The 20075-nt window shown below is 36.4% G+C and overlaps 1 protein-coding gene across 4 annotated transcripts in view; it reads left to right on the top strand.

The window, feature by feature from the left end:
- The window catches only part of rasgrf2b (Ras protein-specific guanine nucleotide-releasing factor 2b), a 59398-nt gene that overhangs the window by 35836 nt on the left and 3487 nt on the right, over positions 1–20075 (top strand). Inside the window, exons 10-26 of one of the 4 annotated variants that reach the window (XM_046842056.1) lie at positions 2946–3106; positions 4347–4413; positions 4982–5118; positions 5960–6042; positions 6364–6612; positions 7789–7881; positions 9041–9438; positions 11300–11335; positions 11487–11615; positions 13787–13876; positions 14405–14511; positions 16830–16942; positions 17564–17624; positions 18977–19080; positions 19406–19490; positions 19585–19782; positions 19917–19996. In XM_046842056.1, the coding sequence (XP_046698012.1) occupies positions 2946–3106; positions 4347–4413; positions 4982–5118; positions 5960–6042; positions 6364–6612; positions 7789–7881; positions 9041–9438; positions 11300–11335; positions 11487–11615; positions 13787–13876; positions 14405–14511; positions 16830–16942; positions 17564–17624; positions 18977–19080; positions 19406–19490; positions 19585–19782; positions 19917–19996 (2191 nt within the window). The remainder of the gene's footprint in view (positions 1–2945; positions 3107–4346; positions 4414–4981; positions 5119–5959; positions 6043–6363; positions 6613–7788; positions 7882–9040; positions 9439–11299; positions 11336–11486; positions 11616–13786; positions 13877–14404; positions 14512–16829; positions 16943–17563; positions 17625–18976; positions 19081–19405; positions 19491–19584; positions 19783–19916; positions 19997–20075) is intronic. The other 3 variants (XM_046842058.1, XM_046842059.1, XM_046842060.1) reach the window with 3 other exon arrangements.

A 20075-nucleotide genomic window follows, 5' to 3' on the forward strand; every position in this document is an offset into this window, starting at 1 on the left:
TAGTAGCTCTTTTTTTAGAAGTAATAAGATTTTCATGAATGCCACATTAGTCCTTTAAACAATTCACAAAGTCATCAGTTCATATTTGGCTTGAAAAATTAGACTTTTATTTAACAATTTAAGTGTTTCATATAGTAATATATTTATGTGTAGTTAGAAAAAATATTACCTACATTATCAGATGATTTCCAGCTTCTCTGTATGGTTTTTGAGCTTGAAGTATTTTATGACATTTTAGTTGTTCTCTGTTAAGAGATAAAGACTGGATTTGCATTTAGTGATGGTGATTGAATGAATGCTTTGCATAACCACCAAGGTTTGCATTGCAGATGATTGTGATAAGTGTGCTATATATACCGTATAATAATTTATGCATTTAGCACTCGGACAGTATGCATTTATTTTCCCTAGTTCAAGTTCAAAACAGATATATTTCAGATTAAAGAGTTCATTACAGAACAAATATTCAAGAGACTAAGTGAATTTTACATTAATATTCAGATATGATGAATGTAGGGCCAAAAAACTGTGCTTTCATTAACATGCACACGTTTGCTTACGTGACACTGACTGGTGCATTAGTGGTGTATATTTATTCATCTTTAGTAAAGGTTTTATCCTGGCCATCTGTGTTCATATCAAGTTTTTATTATGAAAATTATCCTTTTTTATTTTTATCCACATTTCTTCCCAATTTCTAAATCATCCAAACACCCTGTCTAATTTTTATCCACAAATCTTATAATTTGTTAGCATTTAAAGGCAATTTTTAATTATTCAGGCATATTAGTTACTTTGTAAGCAAGGAATATGTGGTCAACAAGTGAGTAAAGCTTTTCTTGCTCAATATATACATATTTATGTTTCTTATAGTAGAGTCAGGAGCTATTTGTTGAATAATGAATTCTTAATGTCCGAAAATTTTTCACATTGCTTCCCATCTTAGGTTTTAGTGCAGGTACGAAAATAATTTTCTAATTTCTACAATATGGTGGATTTATTACATACTGACCATGACCGCTGTATGTATTGAGAAGAAAAATCTTTTGATGTTTTGCAGGAGTACTTGTGGATTCAGTATTGTGTAATATGGTGTTGGATAATTTACAGTGCAGTCATAGAAGGGGCTTTTTAGGACAACCTATTGCATCATCTCATGCATCTCCACATCTACAAATATGCACTTACTGGCTCTTTGACAAACATATGGTTATGGTTGATCACTATTAGGATCATCTCCCCTAACAAATCATACTAAAGCACATAATCATGGACAGCACAGACATGTTAGAAAATACAAGTTAGATTCTAAAGAAATCTTGTGCTTGGTTAATGGCCAGTGCAGTATATGAGCATGGCAAGCTTTATTAGAACTTGTGAGCTCACGTTACTTTTCTCACTGAAGAGAAAAAGGCTTTAGATGGCATTTAGATAGCAGAGACATTTTCAGACCACCACTGATCTGTTACCTTCATTCAAATGAAAATCAATTTTTCTTGCAACTGTCAGCCTGCTTAGGTTTCACTATAAACCACTGTTAAGACCTAACTGACAAAGTGACAGGAGATTCAAAGGACATACGTTTATACAGATACAGCTCTACTCCACTGCTTGTCAGATTCATGCAAACCTAAAAGACTGACACAACACAAAGTGTTTTATATAAATTTACTGTAACTTTCTCGCTATGGCAGAAATTCCTGTCTCATCCTCTTCACTGTCCACACACACGTCCATCAAAACAGTGGTCCAGTTCATGTTGCTAGAACATTCTGATTTAGACTCTATATGATAAAATGTGAAGGCTGGAGAATACTTTTATTTTTATGAAATCCAAAAATAACTTGTTTGAGCAAATGGGCAAGAATGCTTGGTTGTGATATACATACAAATTATACAAATTAAGATTTTAAAGAGTGCTTGGAAAGTCTTTACCTCCAAAGTATTCTGGATTCCTTCTCCCGACATGTTTTGTTGCATGATTGGCATCTCCAGATTGTTTGTTGTGTGTGACTGATGAGTTGGGATGATTTGGCAGCCCACCCAAGATTTTACCAGTCTCCAGTCTACCTGTGACTCTGTTTAAGATAAACAGATAAACAATATAGAAAATATGGATGGATGGATTGTCATTTATATTTTTTAATTGCAATTCAACACCTTTCAGGTTATAGCTGTAAAATGCAATTACTTAAAATTAATTTTGTTTGTTTCATAATCATAATAGAGAGGAAAAATTCTGAATAGCACAATTCAGGAAACAAAGGAAGACATGGATTTGGAAACACATATAAGCAAGTAGAAAAGTAACAGAAGGATATGAATAGCCCGTTTAATCAAGGACAGAACTAAGAACAGGTACACACATTCGGGAAATAAACCATTGACTAGACATGGGATGTGACAAAAGCTAATTAGAAAAAGGAATATTTTCACAGTGATTGTTCCGTGTAGTCATAAAGGATTTTTAAAATTCACTGTTCATTCTTTTTATTTTTTGAGAATGCTCAGACTTTCATTCATATTTATAATTTTTCTACCTACCAATATTTTAATATAGTGTTACATTTCCTCCTGATTGGAATGAATCGGTAGGCGTATATGTACTTTATTTACAGTTTGATGACTTGCTGAATATTAAGATTAATTCAGTTCCATCAATTTGTTGCTGACACTGTCGACCATTTTTAGCAGTCATACAGGAAGTATACAGTTACAAGGAAACATTAATGGTTGCCAGTTAAGGAAGCTCCAAAGATGATGCTTTTGCTGCACAAACAAGTTTTTTAATCTTGTTTCTAAAAATAAATACACTTTCTGTGGTTTACATACAAATACAGAATTCTGATAGTGTGTGTTTTTGAGCTTTGTCTCTGAGAGAACAAAAAGAGCATACATTTCTTGTGCTTCTTCATGCTCTCTGACTCTCTGCTTTTCCGTCTCAGGATCTTTGATCCAACTACCTTCAGTGGAGAGGGGGAAGCTCAGCAAAGTTCGACTAGGTTCTCTCTCCCTGAAGAAAGAAGGAGACAGGCAGTGCTTTCTGTTCACCAAGCATTTCCTCATCTGTACCCGTAGCTCAGGAGGCAAGCTGCACCTGCTCAAAGTTAGTCACACACACACACACACACACACACACACACACACACACACACACACACCTCTTTTTTGTACATTTTTTAAAGTTAAGCAGCTGTTCAGCTGAACATGAGAGAAAATTTTTCTGTTCTTTTGTATTTATGTCACTGAAAGGTCAGTTATGGTTTCCTTACAGAATCTTTAAAATGCTTGACTTGACTATTCTGATTCTCATGTCAGGGATATAAACACATATAACATGCATGTTTTTTTTTTTATTCTCCAGCCCACAATCTAACACTGTTTTATTTCATTCCATCTGTCTATAGTGAGCACACAGTCTATATTTCAAATATTAAAAATTATAGCAATTGGCAAATCTGCTGTTTCAGCTTTAACTGTGAATTCTGAGATGGTATTATTATTACTGGAGCCAAGAGATACCAGTTATAGTTCAGAAAAAAAAAGGTGTGAATCTTTGTGGAGCAGAGCTCAATTTAAATTACAGGCACATTTAAAATGATAAGCAAACAAAGGTGTATACCCGTTTTATCATGCCATTTCTGCAGGAAATTCTGAAAAAAACCTGTTAGATTGTGAATTAATTAAGTAATATACAACTTTCACATTAAATCACATGGACACAACATACCACCCCGTTTCATTTGACATGGGAAAAAAATTATTGGGATTGATATGTTATTTTCATGAACTATGCTTTTTCATGTTTTTATATATCTTTTCATGTTTACTTATATCTAGTATCTATTTCCATATGTTTATTTTTTATCATTATACTCACAACTTCAATTTTTGTCTTTTGTCAATGGAGTATTGCTAGACTTTCCACCTTGAGTCTAAACATTGAATCTTTTCTCTATCGTCACATTTGAATATTTTTAGCATTTTTTCATTAATTTCTTAATGTTTTCTCTTTTGATTATGCTATTAATAATCTTAAAAGAGAAACACAAACATAGAAGTTTTAAAAAAAACTGCACAAAGTAAGCAACACCATGAATTGTTCCATGAGAGGATAATATTTACATTTGGAAGGCATTTGGAAGACATCCTTATCCAGAGGGATTAATTCATCAAATAATTCATTCATCAAACAGCTGAGCAGTCAGGAGCAGTTAGGATCCTTGCTCTCAGAATATTATTGTTCATCTTACTGATTTTTACTGATCTGATTCCTTTGACACATGCATGGATGCATGATGATAGGAGTACTATTCATATTTAATGACATGCTGTAATCATTGCAGCAAGGTGGCGTTCTGTCCCTGATCGAGTGCACGCTGATCGAGGAACCCGACGCCAATGATGAAGACGGTGAGTTCTCCTCTTGGCCCATTAACTTCCTCCTCTGACCCACATGGCTTGATGACATGAAGCTGCTAATGCGTTCCATATTTTGTCCCAGGTTAATTAACTGCCAAAAGCAGGCCTAAAGATGGAGCCCAAACCAGCTCTTGTAAATGTCACATGGATCAATGCTATCATCATACACATCCATTAGTTCCTCTGAAGGTCGGGCTGGAATGCCCATTTGAATGGTTTATGACCATCTAGTGATGTTCCTGTCAAAGATAATGAGAACAATCCCATAGGGTTCATTAGGTGGATGCCATTATTTGTCCAGTAGGTTGGCAAAGATATGCTTGTGGTTCATTTGGCGATTCAAAGTCACTAAAATAATCTAGTGCCTGAATGAAGTATAAGCTTTTACAATGACTTATATTTGTACAGAAGCTTTTCACTGGTCGTCTTTGTAATGTAATTATATATACATGATAAAAAATTGCAATGCTGAAATACTGTAGATTCTATAGAAATGTGTCATTATGTGCAATTGAATGTTTACTGGATGTCCATGTGTGAGCTGGTTTATGTTTCACAGCTAAGACCTCAGGGCAGGTGTTTGGCCATTTGGACTTTAAGATTGTGGTGGAACCTGCAGATGCTCCTGCATTTACAGTGGTACTTCTGGCTCCATCACGCCAGGAGAAAGCAGCCTGGACCAGTGACATCAGCCAGGTAAAAGAGATGAGTAAAAATCTAACCACTTATGTTAACTTTTTATTAATCCAGCACTTATTTAAAACTTTTTCAAGCATTATACAACACTTAAGGTATAAGTACCTATTATTTAATCTTTATTTAGCATTTCTCAGTTCTGTTTCTGAGTAAGGAATGAAATTGTGTAAGTTTAAGCAGAAACAAATGATGCCCATAAAAGGACTTATTCACTTAATCTTTTTGTAGATGTAAGCTCAACTGGGATGAGTAACATACAGTATACATCATTTTCATGTTCATCAAACCATTTAGTGAACCCTCATGCTCTATTGATAGGGATGGAGTCATCCTGGAGAAGTCCATCCCCATCTGCATAGAAATTCCCATCTTTTTCATCATGGGATAAAGCTGATCAGTCGGAAACACTTTGACTTAATGTAGAAGGATATTTAGAAGGGACACGTGCAGACAAACCATGCTAGCAGAATGCAGCAACAAAGCTTCTATTGGGATCTTGTTTCATTCAGTATTGGGTTATTTGAAGGCTAATAGTAAGCCTAATGATATAAAATGACAACACGAAATGACAGTAAAAACAAGATCCATTTTTTATAAGAGGTCTTAGAAAAGCAGTAATGTTGAACAACACATTGCAGCCAAACATAATCCTTGGGATAAAACTTAAAGGTTTTGTTTACATTTCAGACTTTATTAGAAAAGTTCACAAGGCTTCACTGGCTCAATACGTCCTCGGCCCTCTGTGTAAATAAAATTACAGCACAAAGAGATTGTTTATTGGCTTCAACTAAATGTAGTACAAAGTATAACGTTTCCTTCTTGTATCTCGTGTGATGTGCAGTGTATTGATAACATCCGCTGTAACGGCCTGATGACCAGTGTGTTTGAAGAGAACTCCAAAGTCACTGTGCCACACATGATAAAGTAAGCCACATCGTGTGTACCTGCATATTTGTCTGTGTGTGTACAGTGTGTTTGTGTGAATCCGTGTATTTGTGTGTGCTGCCTGCTTTTAGGCAATTCTCCTGCCCCTGCCTTTGTGGTCTTTCTGTGTTCTTTACATTCAGCCTATCATCACTAAGTGTGTGTGTTGAATGTACGTCCTTTGTGAATTTTTTTTTTGTCCCACATACAAGTCACTGACTGTGTTAAATCCCAACATCACATTTTTCCACTTTTCATTGCATCTCTAAGCACATGCTGGCTTTAGCTCATGAGGCTGCTTTGCTGTATGCTCCTAATCAGATCTGATGCACGTCTCCATAAAGACGATGTTGACATTTGCTTCAGCAAGACGCTCAACTCCTGCAAGGTTCCCCAGATCCGCTACGCCAGCGTGGAGCGGCTGCTGGAGAGGCTGACAGACCTGCGCTTCCTATCTATCGACTTCCTTAACACCTTCCTGCACACGTATCGCATCTTTACCTCTGCTGCTGTGGTCATGGACAAGCTGGCTGACATCTATAAGAAGCCCTTCACCTCCATACCTGTCAGGTGATTTAGAATGACAAAAGGCAGACAAGATGACAAGAATCAGGCAACATGCTTTATTTTTTCCTACTGGAGTAGAGGGAGGAGGTTGTAACGCAGAAATGAATATCAGGAAGTAGAAATTACTGTATAATATCTAAAATCATATAATTAAGGAAGCACAAGCTTGAGTGCTGTCGTACAGAAAATCACCATGACTGTGATATGGTCATATTTAAGAAAATAGTTTCCGAAATCAGAGTTAGATAGAGAGTTACAAAATACAGAATGAACACAGACAAACAGGGTGATGCAAACAATGACATGTACCAGTGCTGTTATACTAAATATTAACACACTTGGAAGTATATTGCCTTGACTGATGTTACCAACACTAACAATTACATTACAAACACTCATATACATATAAAACTTAAATTACAAGCTAACAATGATAATTAAGCAAATTTTAAATGGATGTATGATCAAGAAAGTCAGTATTGTATGTTGCTTGAAAAACTACTGAAGCCTTTTGTTTCTTTTGTTTTTAAGTGTCATCTTAACCAACAATTAAACAATTACCGTATCTCTACTTCAGTTTGAAAATATATATTGTATAAATTGTATGCAAACATTTACCAAAAATTGACATGATACGAAATGGTAGATTATTCACACAAGTTTTTCCACTTTGATTTGAAACATCAGTAAATTGCCTCTATTCTTTTTTTCCCATTTATAATAGAAACACTCGAAATGTTTAATATAAATCCGTGTCTGATGTCACTTGTCGTTTGTGCAGTGTTTTGTTGTTTCTTGTTCCATTTTGTACATTTCAAACAATCCAGTTGATATTAATATTACTAAGCTTACATGTAAAAAAAAACAGAAGCTATTTCACACTACTTCCTGCTCACAGTAATATAACTGGCTGAATTGTTTTCAATACAATTCAATGATGAATACAGAAAAATAAGTCACTTCCAAATCTTATTTTTATATCCTATTTCTATATCCTATTACACATATAACATTATATCATATAATTATATCACATAATATTATTCAGCTACAATTATTTAACAAAAAAATGAAATAGTTAAAGATTGTAGTTTCATATTTAATTTTATCAATTGTGCTTTGTGTTTTGTCATTGTGTTTCATGTCCCTCATTGCCCTCCATAATCTATCATCATACAGGATCCAGTATCCCTCATTTGATCGTTTGTCCATCACATCCTTCTGTCCTGATTACAGCTTGAAGATGAGGAAGATAGCCATGGACCAATCAAAGTAACATTACATATTAAGCATCCATCTCTCTCTCTCTCTCTCTCTCTCTCTCTCTCTCTCTCTCTCTCTCTCTCTCTTTTTAGTTTATGCATACTACTATTATTCTAGAGATAAATAGATAGATTACAGGCATTATTATGTGTTTGATTAATTCACTGATTGCACTTATCAGTGTTATATGGCTGTATCTCACTGGTAAGAATAGTAAGAATCACTTTTCACAGCTTGAACAACTCTTTTGTCCACCTGGAAATGGCTTATGAGGAACTGCACATGTCATCATGTTTTACATGTAACTAGAAAAACTGCTATTATGAAGCTAGTCATTATTTTTCATATCCAAATACTGTATAAACAGTGATTGAACAATTATTACAATAATTTAAAAATCTAAAGAGAATATGAAATCATCTTTATGTTAGTCACACAAAAAAACAAGTGCTGATGTCAAAGATGATTTCTCAAAGCAAGGAATACTTTACAGTAAAGTCTGCTACACAGGAAATGGAAATGTACATTGCCCGAAGCATCGCGTGCAACCACTAAGAGACGTCATGCTCATTTACATTTTATGAGATCATGCATGTGTATTTGTGTGTATGAACTTGCACAGAACAGAAGTAGTTCCATGTACAGATTTGAAGGAAAAATTAATTTAGGAGAGCTCTTGAGTAGTCAATAATCTTTGTGTGAAAAACATTTTTCTCTCCATCTTTTATTTTCTCTCCAAATTTGTACCCTGCTCTTTTTTTATTATCTGGTCTATAATTCCAATCATGTGTGCTCGATTGTGATTTTTTATTACTTTCATAAAATCACCCCAAATGAACTCCTTGGCAATCCCTGAGACTTAGAAGGCCATTTTCTGAACGAATCACTAAATCACCCGATCAGTAAACGTGAAGTGTCTTTGCTTAATCCATGTCTGCCAGACAGTCTTTTAGTTTTTCAACCCCATAATCCTTTTTCATTTAATTTTACCCAGGCCTATTGTTTTTTTTCTTTCTGATAACACTTTTTATCGGTACACAAATGCACTCATCTTATATTTTTGTTCCCTCTTTTCTCCAGTCAAAGATAAATAAATGTTTCTTCTCCCTATTCTGGCAGGAAGCATACCCTCTGCCTTACACTGTCACATATGTTCTCTCAAACTCAGGTCCCTGGAGCTTTTCTTCGCTACCAACCAGAACAACCGTTCAAGCAGCACAGGCAGTGAGCATCCCAATGAGAAATCTCCTCGCCTGTGCAGGAAGTTTTCCTCCCCTCCTCCTCTCTCGATCCCCTCACGCACTTCCTCTCCAGTGCGAGCTCGTAAGCTCTCCCTCAACTCTCCGCTTAGCTCCAGGGTGGCTGCACTGGACTTGTCCAACCCCGTGTCCTACTCCGCCACTAACAGCCCCACCTCAGCTAACCCCTGCACCTCGCCTCCTCCTTCCAACATCAAGTCTCCTGAGGATCCTTCACCTGAGCAAAGCCCTGGTGCCAATGATGAGAATGCAGACCAACCACGCATCGACGCGCTCTCTGGAAAACTGCGCCGTAGCTTTCGGAGGGGTGAGAATGCTTATTTGTTGCTTGTCCAGACGGTAGGACATGGTCAAGTCATGTAAGGCCTGTATTTTAATAGTTCCTCAAGCATATACCACATCATATCAGTTTTCACCGGATTGATTGCTTTATTGCAGATGAACGGTTTCACCAGGTTTATATACTATGACAGTGTAAACACTACACTATTATAGCAATAAACAGAGGGTTTGCATGCAACAGAAGCCACAGGGTGCAACAGGGTTTTATTTTTCTACCGATAAAACGATCAATGTGAAATCTATAACAGAGAGCTATATCATATATCATGATGCCTCTGGCAAACATTTGCTTCATGAAAGGGAATGAATCAGCGTTTATTAGATATTCCCCCCAACCACACCTCTCATTCTAATCTCTTATAAATTTCCTACCATCACTGTTACCATTATGTGGAAGCACCATAGTAGTGGAAAAATGATCATGTTTATTGTTGCAACAACATTAAATGAATTAAGAGACCATGGGCTGGAAAGAAAAACTAAAAATGGTCCTTTAGGGATCCAAAAATGATTCTTCTAAGAACCTTTTTTGGCACCTTGGTTATTTTATTTAAAAGCGATTCCACTTTTGCTTCCCCTTTGGCTAAAGTATGACCTAAACATCTTTACATCCGACTGCTTCGAAGAAAACAAAGCACTTTAAAAGCCACAACTAATGCCAAAATAAAGTTGCTATTTGTTTTTCTTTTTCCCTGAAGCATGGTTCCTTTTATGTGATACGGAATCCTGCGTCTTTAATAGCTTTTCTAAATGAATGTGTTTAGTCAAATCCATTATTTTATATATCACTAACTCCTTGTAAACCAAAGTATTGAGCAATGTGCAAGTACTCTGCACTTCCTAATGCAAAACAGAATTTCCTAAGCTGTTTGGTTAACGAAGTAATCTACATTAAGACTTTTCTGTTGCCTGCTGGTTGCAAAAGATCAGCATGGCATATCATCCGTTTGTCCTTTAATTCACAAAATAATGGAATGAAATGTCATGTCCTCTAGTGCTCAGCTTTGTCAGCATATTCATAGGTTATGTATGCTGATCTCCAAATTTTCTCTTCATTTTGTATTGCCTGCAAAGACCGGATCGTTCTGACTCGGCCTCCTGTGGAGTTCCCAAACTTAACCCAGCTAACAGCTTTCAATTTACTTCTGCACAGAATGCAATAATAGGCCTGTATTTTTTTTGTTGTATTTTTGTTTCTACTTTTGACAGAGAGGTGGGTGTTAGTGAACGCCATTAGCACTAAGGCATGGCTTTAGCGCAACATCTGAGAATTCACAGGGTCTCTTGCTGATCTACCGTCCTCATTTCCCGGTTCATCGATTTTTTTTTTTAAAGATGCAAAGTAACCATCCAATAATCTGCTTTCTCCTTTCAACTGTCTTGTGATGGTGTGTTTTGTTATCTGTGGAAATGGAAGTGGGGAAATTGGTTTTGTGTGGATCAAAGTGTGGAAAAAGATACTGATAAGCCAATTTGGCACACATCAGCAGTAAATCTGTTGAGTCAATCTTCAGTGGAATTGGTTCTGGTTTTCTGTCATTCTGTAGTTTTGATGTCAAACTTTTTTGCCCTTTGTGGTGAGATGCCTTGCCAGTTCATCAGCTTTGCCTAATCACTGTGAGGTTTAGATGCTGCAGATACAAAACTAGAAGAGCAGTGAGTTCAGAAAATTCATACATTCGCACTAAATGCCGATGCTATACAAGGCTCCTATTTTTAGAGTGACATCTTTGTGAAAATTGTGTTCTTGCAGGTCTAAAGTGTGATCTTTGTTTCCCCTTGTTTTCTTGTCTGCCTCTAATTAACTCTGCAACTGGCCCATGCAGTCAGATGTCACCCTTCAAGTGCATGCTTTACATCAGGTGTGTGTATGTGTGTGTGTGTGTGTGTGTGTGTGTGTGTGCGTGTGTGTGTGTGCGTGTGTGTGTGTGTGTGTGTGTGTGTGTATATGTATGTGTTTGTGTGTGTTATTCTGTTGTGAGGGAAAGTATAAATGTTTTTTTCTGCCACTAGCTGTTCTAGAATCAGCCTCAATGGATAAGTCCATTATCCCTGAGTCCCCTCAAGGCAGTGAAGCTGGAGATCTCTCCCCCTGCAGATCGCCTTCTACACCACGACACATGCGCTTCAGAGGTCCTGGAGGTAACACTGCCCTTTATTTATGTTTATGCTGTATGCATGTACCTTATTTTTCGGACTATAAGCCGCTACTTTTTTCCCACATTTTGAAACCCGCGGCTTAAACAATGAAGCGGCTAATTTATGGATTTTTATTTTTCTTGGCAACAGCGTTATGGGTTAGTCAAAGAAACTTAGAAATGAGCATCAGAAAATAATAAGGACATAATCCTCAGTCTTACACACACGCAGTAATAGCGGAAGAATGCAGTTTCAGGCTATTCCCAAAATACCGCTATGCTCCTAATAGAAGCCGACATATTGCATTTAGTGTCTTTCGTTAAAGCCTGTGTAAAGTTCATTAGTTTCAGTGTAGACAGGTGCAGCTTATTTATGTTAAAAATAAAATTCTTTGTCAAATTCAGTGGGTGCGGCTTATATAAGGGTGCGCTTTATAGTCCTAGAAATTACGGTATGTGTCTGCGTGAACGGTTGAGTGAGTGGACTAATAAGGAAAGCAGAATTTGGCAAAAAGAAAGCACACAAAAGTTCAAATGTTTAACAAAAATCGTCATTGCATTTTAATTAATGTGTGTTAAGTTACCAGGTCTCTAGTAAACCCATAATTTCATATTTTATTTACAATATAACAGAAACATTTATCAACTGATTAAACTGAGAAAATGTACCATTTTAAAGAATAAATAGGGTAATTTTCAATTTAATGGCTGCGTTGTTAATGGCTGCTTCCAGTTAAGAACTTTCACTATTTGAAAACATTTGGTGCATCATAAAACAAAAAACACGACAAAGAAGTCCAGGACTTTTGAGTATCTAGAATCCATATGCAAAAACCATTTGCGGAACACAATGATATTAACAGACACCCTGGAAAGCTCATTTCTTTCTTAATTGATGCCACTCTCTCACATTTTGTCACTTTAAACGAAGATTTTTTCAGTTCCTAAATGTGATCAGTATTTTATTAAGCTAACATTAGATAAGTTTGTAGTTATCAACCGGAATGCCAAGAGAACATTTCGACCAAATGTTGTAAAAAACCAAAACAAAGAGGCACATTTTGGTCTAAAGACAGAAAAAAAATGTAATAGGTCCACCGTGAAGTATAAAATCTGACACTTTGCAAATCCTTGTAATTGTAATAATCCCTCCCTCCAGCTGGTGGTATTTGGAATGAGCAGAATGCCATATAGTTATAATATCAAGGTTAATCAGCGGGATGTGCAATATAATGTTTCCTACCTAACAAATAAAAAGTTTTGCAAATGCCAGGATGAATAAAGTCTATTTCTAAGGTTTATAATAGTATAAAGGTTTATAGCCTAGACATGAAAATGGCTTGTTCTTGGCAACCAGGCTGCGGTTTTATCCATTTCAGTGTAGTTATCAGCCAGTGAAATCCCTATGCATATACTGTTTAGTGTTCCTCTTTCTTTATTCTGCATCAGGAAAAGCACTGCAAAACCATTGTCAGGTATTATCAGAAAGCTTTTAAATCTTTTTGTATTCATTTACACATATAAAGGTATCATGTGTTAGAAAAGGGAACTGTTGTTTTACTTCATCTATGCAGTTTTGATAATACTTGATATTTCACACTAATACACTTTATTTCCCCACTGGAAATTGTGTTATTTCTTTACATGCACTGTGCAGAAAAATGTCAACTGTCAAGCGATTTTCATATGGTTACACACTCACATGTTCAATGGTAACAATAGTAATCTTTTAATGTGTATCCATTAGTAATGAGAACATGGCAATAAATAAGACATTGCGGATGGAGTTGCGAATCCTGGTACCCCTGGGAAGCAACCTAATCATAAAACCATTGAAATAAAATGCATTGTTTATTACATTATATGCCCATTATATGGCCTTTGCTGTATTTCTTTACATGCATTGTGGAGAATATTTTCCACTGTCAAGCCATTTCCATATAGCCACTTTCCCACAGGGAACACCTGGTTAACCAAGAGAGGCAAATTTCCCAACATGCCTTTTATTCCATATTCATTTATGTAAACAATTGGCAACACTGATAATCTGACATTCTTTGCGTAAGTCAAGAGCACCTTGTGTTGGTTTATTTGACATTGCTTTAACATGTAACCAGTCTTCTTTATGTTACTGGTGTCTTTTTCTGTATTTTCATGTTTACCTTTTTCTTACAGTCCCAGCAGCAGAGAACTCCCGTTGTTCAGTGTCTCCTGCTTCAGCCTTTGCTATTGCAACAGCTGCTGCTGGCCACAGCAGCCCTCCAGGTACATAGACATCACAAGCAACAATAATACAACAGTAAGATATTTTCAAAATGTGAAAGAAATCTAAAGGGCATTATATAGATATATACATACATATATACATACATAAACTCCCAAGAATATCATCTGATCCCAATTAAATCACACCTTAAATCTACATAATGCCATATTACAACAAGGTCCTGCGATAAAAAATAAAAAATAAGAAAGATTCGCTAATGTCAAGCAGTTACTGCAGTTTTTGTTTTTTTGTTCTCCAACTTGGATTCTTGAAATTATTTCACTATGCTTTAATTGTAAATAGAAAATCTGGAATAGAAAATCTGCTTCATAATGAGCTTGATGTATATCTGGAAGCTAACGTATAATTCATCCTTCAATTCATCCTTCCTAGAAACACATTTCCCATAAGTTCTTACATTTACAACAGTGCTGCTGTTCACAGTTAGATACTTTACTTTTGTGCAATATTTTGTGACTTGTTAAGATTATAAGTACAGAAATTAACTGCATACCTTTTATTTCTAGTTTTTAACAACTCGGAGAGAATGTGTGACAAAGAGTTCATCATCCGGAGAGCAGCCACTAACCGGGTTCTGAATGTCCTACGCCACTGGGTTTCCAAACACTCCCAGGTGTGATCAGCGTGATATGTACACAACCTGCTTAACCTCTGCAGGACCGCACTATAATGACCTGGCCTGTCTTATCATTACAGTATGATATATAGGTTATGGCTCCTTTTTAATTGTAATATGTAGAAATATGTATCTGTGATATGTATAAATAAATACGGTATGTATAAATGAAGCTGTAGGGACACCACAGCAACAGTGGAAGCAGCTGTTTATAGTCTATAATTGTCTATTTATTTCCACAATGAAGAGTTTATTTAGAAAGTAAGACAAGATTAACTGATTTACAAGGAAAAAATTGGGGTTTCTTAGGCATTGGAAATAACATTTGACTTCAGCACACAATGAAAATGAAGAATGAAGTCACCTGATATTGATATGATATTTATTCCTTTAAAACACTTATGAACTGTGCAATATTAGGTTCCTCCATATGACTTGGAGCTGTATTGCCTTTTTGCATCTTAGATATTATCTCCTTACATGTGTGCAGTCACCCTGCAACCAACTGATGAATGTGGATTGTCAGTCTGTGCCCTTAAACCATCAAGTAGCTTACAGGTTGTAAAAGTTGCAGTAGGGGGAAAAAAAACAATATAAAATGATTTTGTTTTCTTGTGAAATGAAAACAGTGAATTGGGTCTGAGTTTATATCTTTGCTTTGACATTAAGTGTTTCCTGAATGAGAGTATAAATTATCTACATTACTGCTGAATGTGCTGTTAGCTAATGTTGTTTATCTTGTTTTAAATCTGCAGAGTGGTTAATAGACTGAATAGGGAATTGGCCCTTTTGGCAGGCATGAGTTCTTTATTATGGGTACACTTAGTTTTCTTTCACTTTGTGTGTGTTTGTGAATATCCTGGAGCCAGCCATCACCATCCAATTGATGTGTAATCTTATTGGGCATTGCTTCCTCATAAACTTTGCTCTGCCTGCCACCCCATCTCACATGTCTCCATCTGTGGGATATTACAGCACTAATGTTCACAGCTTTTACTGAGCCAAATCAGCCTTATGATCCTCTTCGGTAATTAGTGGCACACAAATGAGCGAACACACGCTCTCTTTTCTGGACAGCGTTTTTCAAATAGTTCTGGCCTTTTTTTTTGTCGAGCCCTGCAAACCTTTTGGAGAGACACTGAAGGCTAATTGCATTGATCTGTTGTACCCTTTTGTCGAATTATGCCAAAGCGGATGTGGTAAACTGATCTAGAGAGCGCTTGTTAAAACTGACCTTTCCTGTTTAATAGGTGAGTGGTGCAGTTCAGAGTGAATTGGACGGTGGGGTGGGATAGGAAAGAGACGTTTAAAAAGGGAGCTAGTCTTTAAAGAGCATGTTGATGAAAGGTCTGCTCTCTCTTTCTTTTGTCTCCCTGACATCCACGAATTGGTCTTGGAAAGCAATAAAAGGATGCTAACCGCTAACCTATTAATCTAAAAGCCCAGAAAGAACATAATATGAGAAAACAGCAGCGGCCACAGTGAGTAGTATCACTCGTGCCTGTGCAGCACTGTAATAAGGATAATTGTAGACATGCAGTGGCAGAAAGCAGCATGGGAGGCGAAGAGTTCTACGCTATTAATTATCAACGGTGCCCATTTGCTGCTGATCATGCCTGTCTCTCTCAGTGCAGTCGTCTATACAGCGCAGCCTGGTTTCTGAGGGAAAGAACCATAGTGAATAGGAGCCTGCAGAAATGTTGCTTTCCAACCACTGCAGTTGTTTTTGCTGCTGGGTCTTGGGTCGGTAGAGATTAAGGTGCAAAACGATCATTTTAGACTTTTTTTAGGGGCAACTTTTATATATATAATCACTGCAGTAGATCATACACCAATTGCCAATGATTATAACTACAGTTAAGAACATTGTGGTTATACTTTATATCTGTATATCTTTGAATACACTGTATATACTGTACATACAGGCTAAAGGAAATTCATGTGGGAAACCGAGACAAGCAGGCTGAAGCAAACCATGAAACACTGAAAAGAGTTGTATGTTAGGCAACCAGATTTGTGGCTGTATAATGCAACTGTAGACTCAAAAGCAAAGATTGCCTCACATTTAATCTAAATGCATGTGGATCCCACAAAGTCTTATTATAACTGCAATCTATTGTTCATGTATGTGAAGGTTGGAAAACCCTACACAAAAACAGCTTCAGTAAGACCCCATTTAAACATTCCTATTATATACCGTGAATACAAATAAATTTTAAGAATTTGTTTTGTACACAGAAATATTTGAAAATCCTTAATGAATTCGGATTTGGCTGGGAAAAAAATAATGAATAGTCATTCTTTTCGTCATACAGGACTTTGAGCTGAATAGAGAGTTGAAAATGAGTGTGATGTGTCTTCTGGAAGAGGTGCTGAGAGATCCTGACCTGCTCCCTCAGGAAAGGAAAGCCACTGCGAACATACTCAAGTGAGTTTAAATTGTACTATACATTATATATTATAGGTTTCTAAAGTCGTCTTTACACTTTTCAAAAGAAATCTTGTCATTTGTTCACTTCTCACAGTGCATAGCTTGATCTCTTGAGATGACTATGATGCCAATGGGCATAATGTCTCAGTCTTAAACTGATGAGATACATGCATTGCTCAGTTTGTGCATTTTGCACTACAACTTAATATTAAGTCATTGTTTGTTTAATAGTTTTTTTCTCATTGCATACTATAGTTTGCTATCAGTGTATTATCATGACACAGGTTAGTTACTGAAATGCTTGCACAGTACAGCACGTGAACTGGTTACCAAGCAACCACTCCATTCTGAATATAGTAGGGGCTTACTGACCATTTGAACTCATATGTATTTTGGGTTGTGACACTGTTGACACTACATGAAATTACATTTTCTGACATATCCGAATTTCTTTGTGACTGTTGACATGTGGCTCAGACATTGTTTAACTTTTCACACTGATTCAATTTCATCTACAACCTTTTATTTAGAGCTATCTAGTTACTGACAGCATTATCATGCATATTTTTCTAAAATTGGACAGGGTAACAACAGACTGATTCATCTCTCTTTGCACAGTGCCCTTTCACAAGATGACCTGGATGATGCTCAGCTGAAGATAGAGGACATTCTACAGATGGTGAGCATTCATCTGCATTGTCTACATTTTTTTTCTCAATCTGTTGACCCAAATATAAACAAATTATTACATGAAATTCAAAAGAGCTACAGTTTCTAATCCTGAGAGAGAAACAGACAGAATAAACCAGCTTTCACTCGTCCTGTGGTACACACTGCAAAACAATATCAGGCTTGAGTACTGATTTAGAAGCTCAAACAGCATGTCTCACCAAGCAACAGGGCTGTACTTATGGCTTTAAACAGCAACCGAGAGCCTGTTGCTGCTGCTTTCTTCTGTCCTCAGAGCAAACACTAAGCTTCCCTTTGGGAATTCTAGCAGAAGCACGGTGCACTTATTCCCTCACCTCTCTATCACTCTGAAAGCAGTTTATTCACTGCTACATTTCAATGCCTTCTAGCTAAGCTCTCCTGTACAATCTTAATAGACATAACTGTAAATATGTGTAAATATGTGTGCGTTATGTAATCGCATCAATTTCCAGTACACACTTATATTTGCCAAAAAAAGGCAACACTTTTTCTCTCAGCAGAGTGTTGTGAGAGTTATCAAAACAAAATGATTATCGTTCATCATTCTGATGGCATTGGTGCAACACTGAGCAAACACAATGCACTGGTTAATTACAAACCCAGCATGTAAAACTCTGTGTGTGTGTGTGTGTGTGTGTGTGTGTGTGTGTGTGTGTGTGTGTGTGTGTGTGTGTGTGTGTGTTTAAAAGATTTTCTTTTATTTTGGTAATCGAAAGGTATGTGTAATACACTTTATGCTATATGTATGTTAATTATATGTATGTATTTGTGTGTGTGTGTGTGTGTGTATATATATATATATATATATATATATATATATATATATATATATATATATATATATATATATATATATATATATATATATATATATATATATATATATATATATATATATATATATATATATATATATATATATCAAGACAGAAAGACAATAGGCAGGGGCACATTTTAATTAGATGATCTCATTTAATAAAACATTAATTTGACTTGATATTAACCAAATTAGCAAAGGTGGGACAAGCAGTATGTTTAACATTAACCTTCCCAATTATCACACATTCTGAGTCACTGTTACAAAATTACAAGACACTCAGTTGGTTTAATTAATATGTAGCTATTTAACCTTAGCTACCTGCTAGCATAAAAATTATACATACATTATTCATATTTATCCGTTTTGGGGAAATGTAAGTATAAGCAAGAAGTGGCTGGGGAAGATTTCTTTCCTGTTACTTAAGTAAGTGCATCAGACTTTTTACTGAAGTAGCTTTTATTTCAGGACTATTGTGAAATGTACATGTTTTTCTCTGCCAGGCTGAATTCCCAAAGGCAGAGTGCTTTGAATCACTGTCAGCAATGGAAATAGCTGAGCAGATCACACTTCTAGACCACATCATTTTCCGAAGCATCCCTTATGAGTAAGTCAAATTAATATATTGTATATTTGAGGTTTCAACCACTTTGTAGTAAATCCACAGTAGACAGTGTTGGTTTTCTATATTATTACTCATAGTGCATTGTACATACAGTATACAATAATTTCAGTATGTAACAATGATTAACAGTTTCTGCATTTGAGAACACTAATGCGGTTGCCAGATTGACAATGGTTATGTTCAAAGTGGAATTAATATATTTTCCTATAGAGTAAATACAACGTACATGTCTTTCTGTCTTTGATTTGGTTTGAGCCACTGTCTTTGGCACTGTGTACCATGCTGTCTTACTTGTGTACTCACTCAGGGAGTTTCTGGGCCAAGGCTGGATGAAGATGGACAAGAATGAAAGAACTCCTTACATCATGAAGACCAGCCAACATTTCAATGATGTAGGGGCAATACATAATTTTAGGGAATACATCTATAATCTGCAGTATTGTACGTATTATAATATAGTACTTTTTTCCATTTCTCTCTATGTAGATGAGTAACCTGGTAGCATCACAGATTATGAGCCACACAGATGTTGGCTCAAGGTCAAGCTCCATAGAGAAATGGGTAGCCGTGGCTGATATTTGCCGCTGTCTGAACAACTATAACGGCGTCCTGGAGATCACCTCTGCCCTGAACCGCAGTGCCATCTATAGGCTGAAAAAAACCTGGGCTAAAATCAGCAAGCAGGTCAGAGGCTGGCTTTACCAACATGTGTGATGAACTCAGTGAAAATGTGGAGCTGCTGGGAAGAGATTACAGATTAAGCGTAATCCTGTGTCTGATGGATTGACTTTGTGATTTGTATGTGTCTCCTTGGACAGACAAGAGCACTCATGGATAAGCTCCAGAAGACTGTGTCATCTGAGGGACGATTTAAAAACCTGAGGGAAACATTGAAAAAGTGAGAATCTGATCATACACTTGGACTAGTTTGAGGGTTTTGATTAATTTTCAATTACAGTAGTTATGACTGTAATGCC

Source organism: Silurus meridionalis, chromosome 27 (assembly GCF_014805685.1).
Source record: "Silurus meridionalis isolate SWU-2019-XX chromosome 27, ASM1480568v1, whole genome shotgun sequence".
Classification (NCBI taxonomy): domain Eukaryota; kingdom Metazoa; phylum Chordata; class Actinopteri; order Siluriformes; family Siluridae; genus Silurus; species Silurus meridionalis.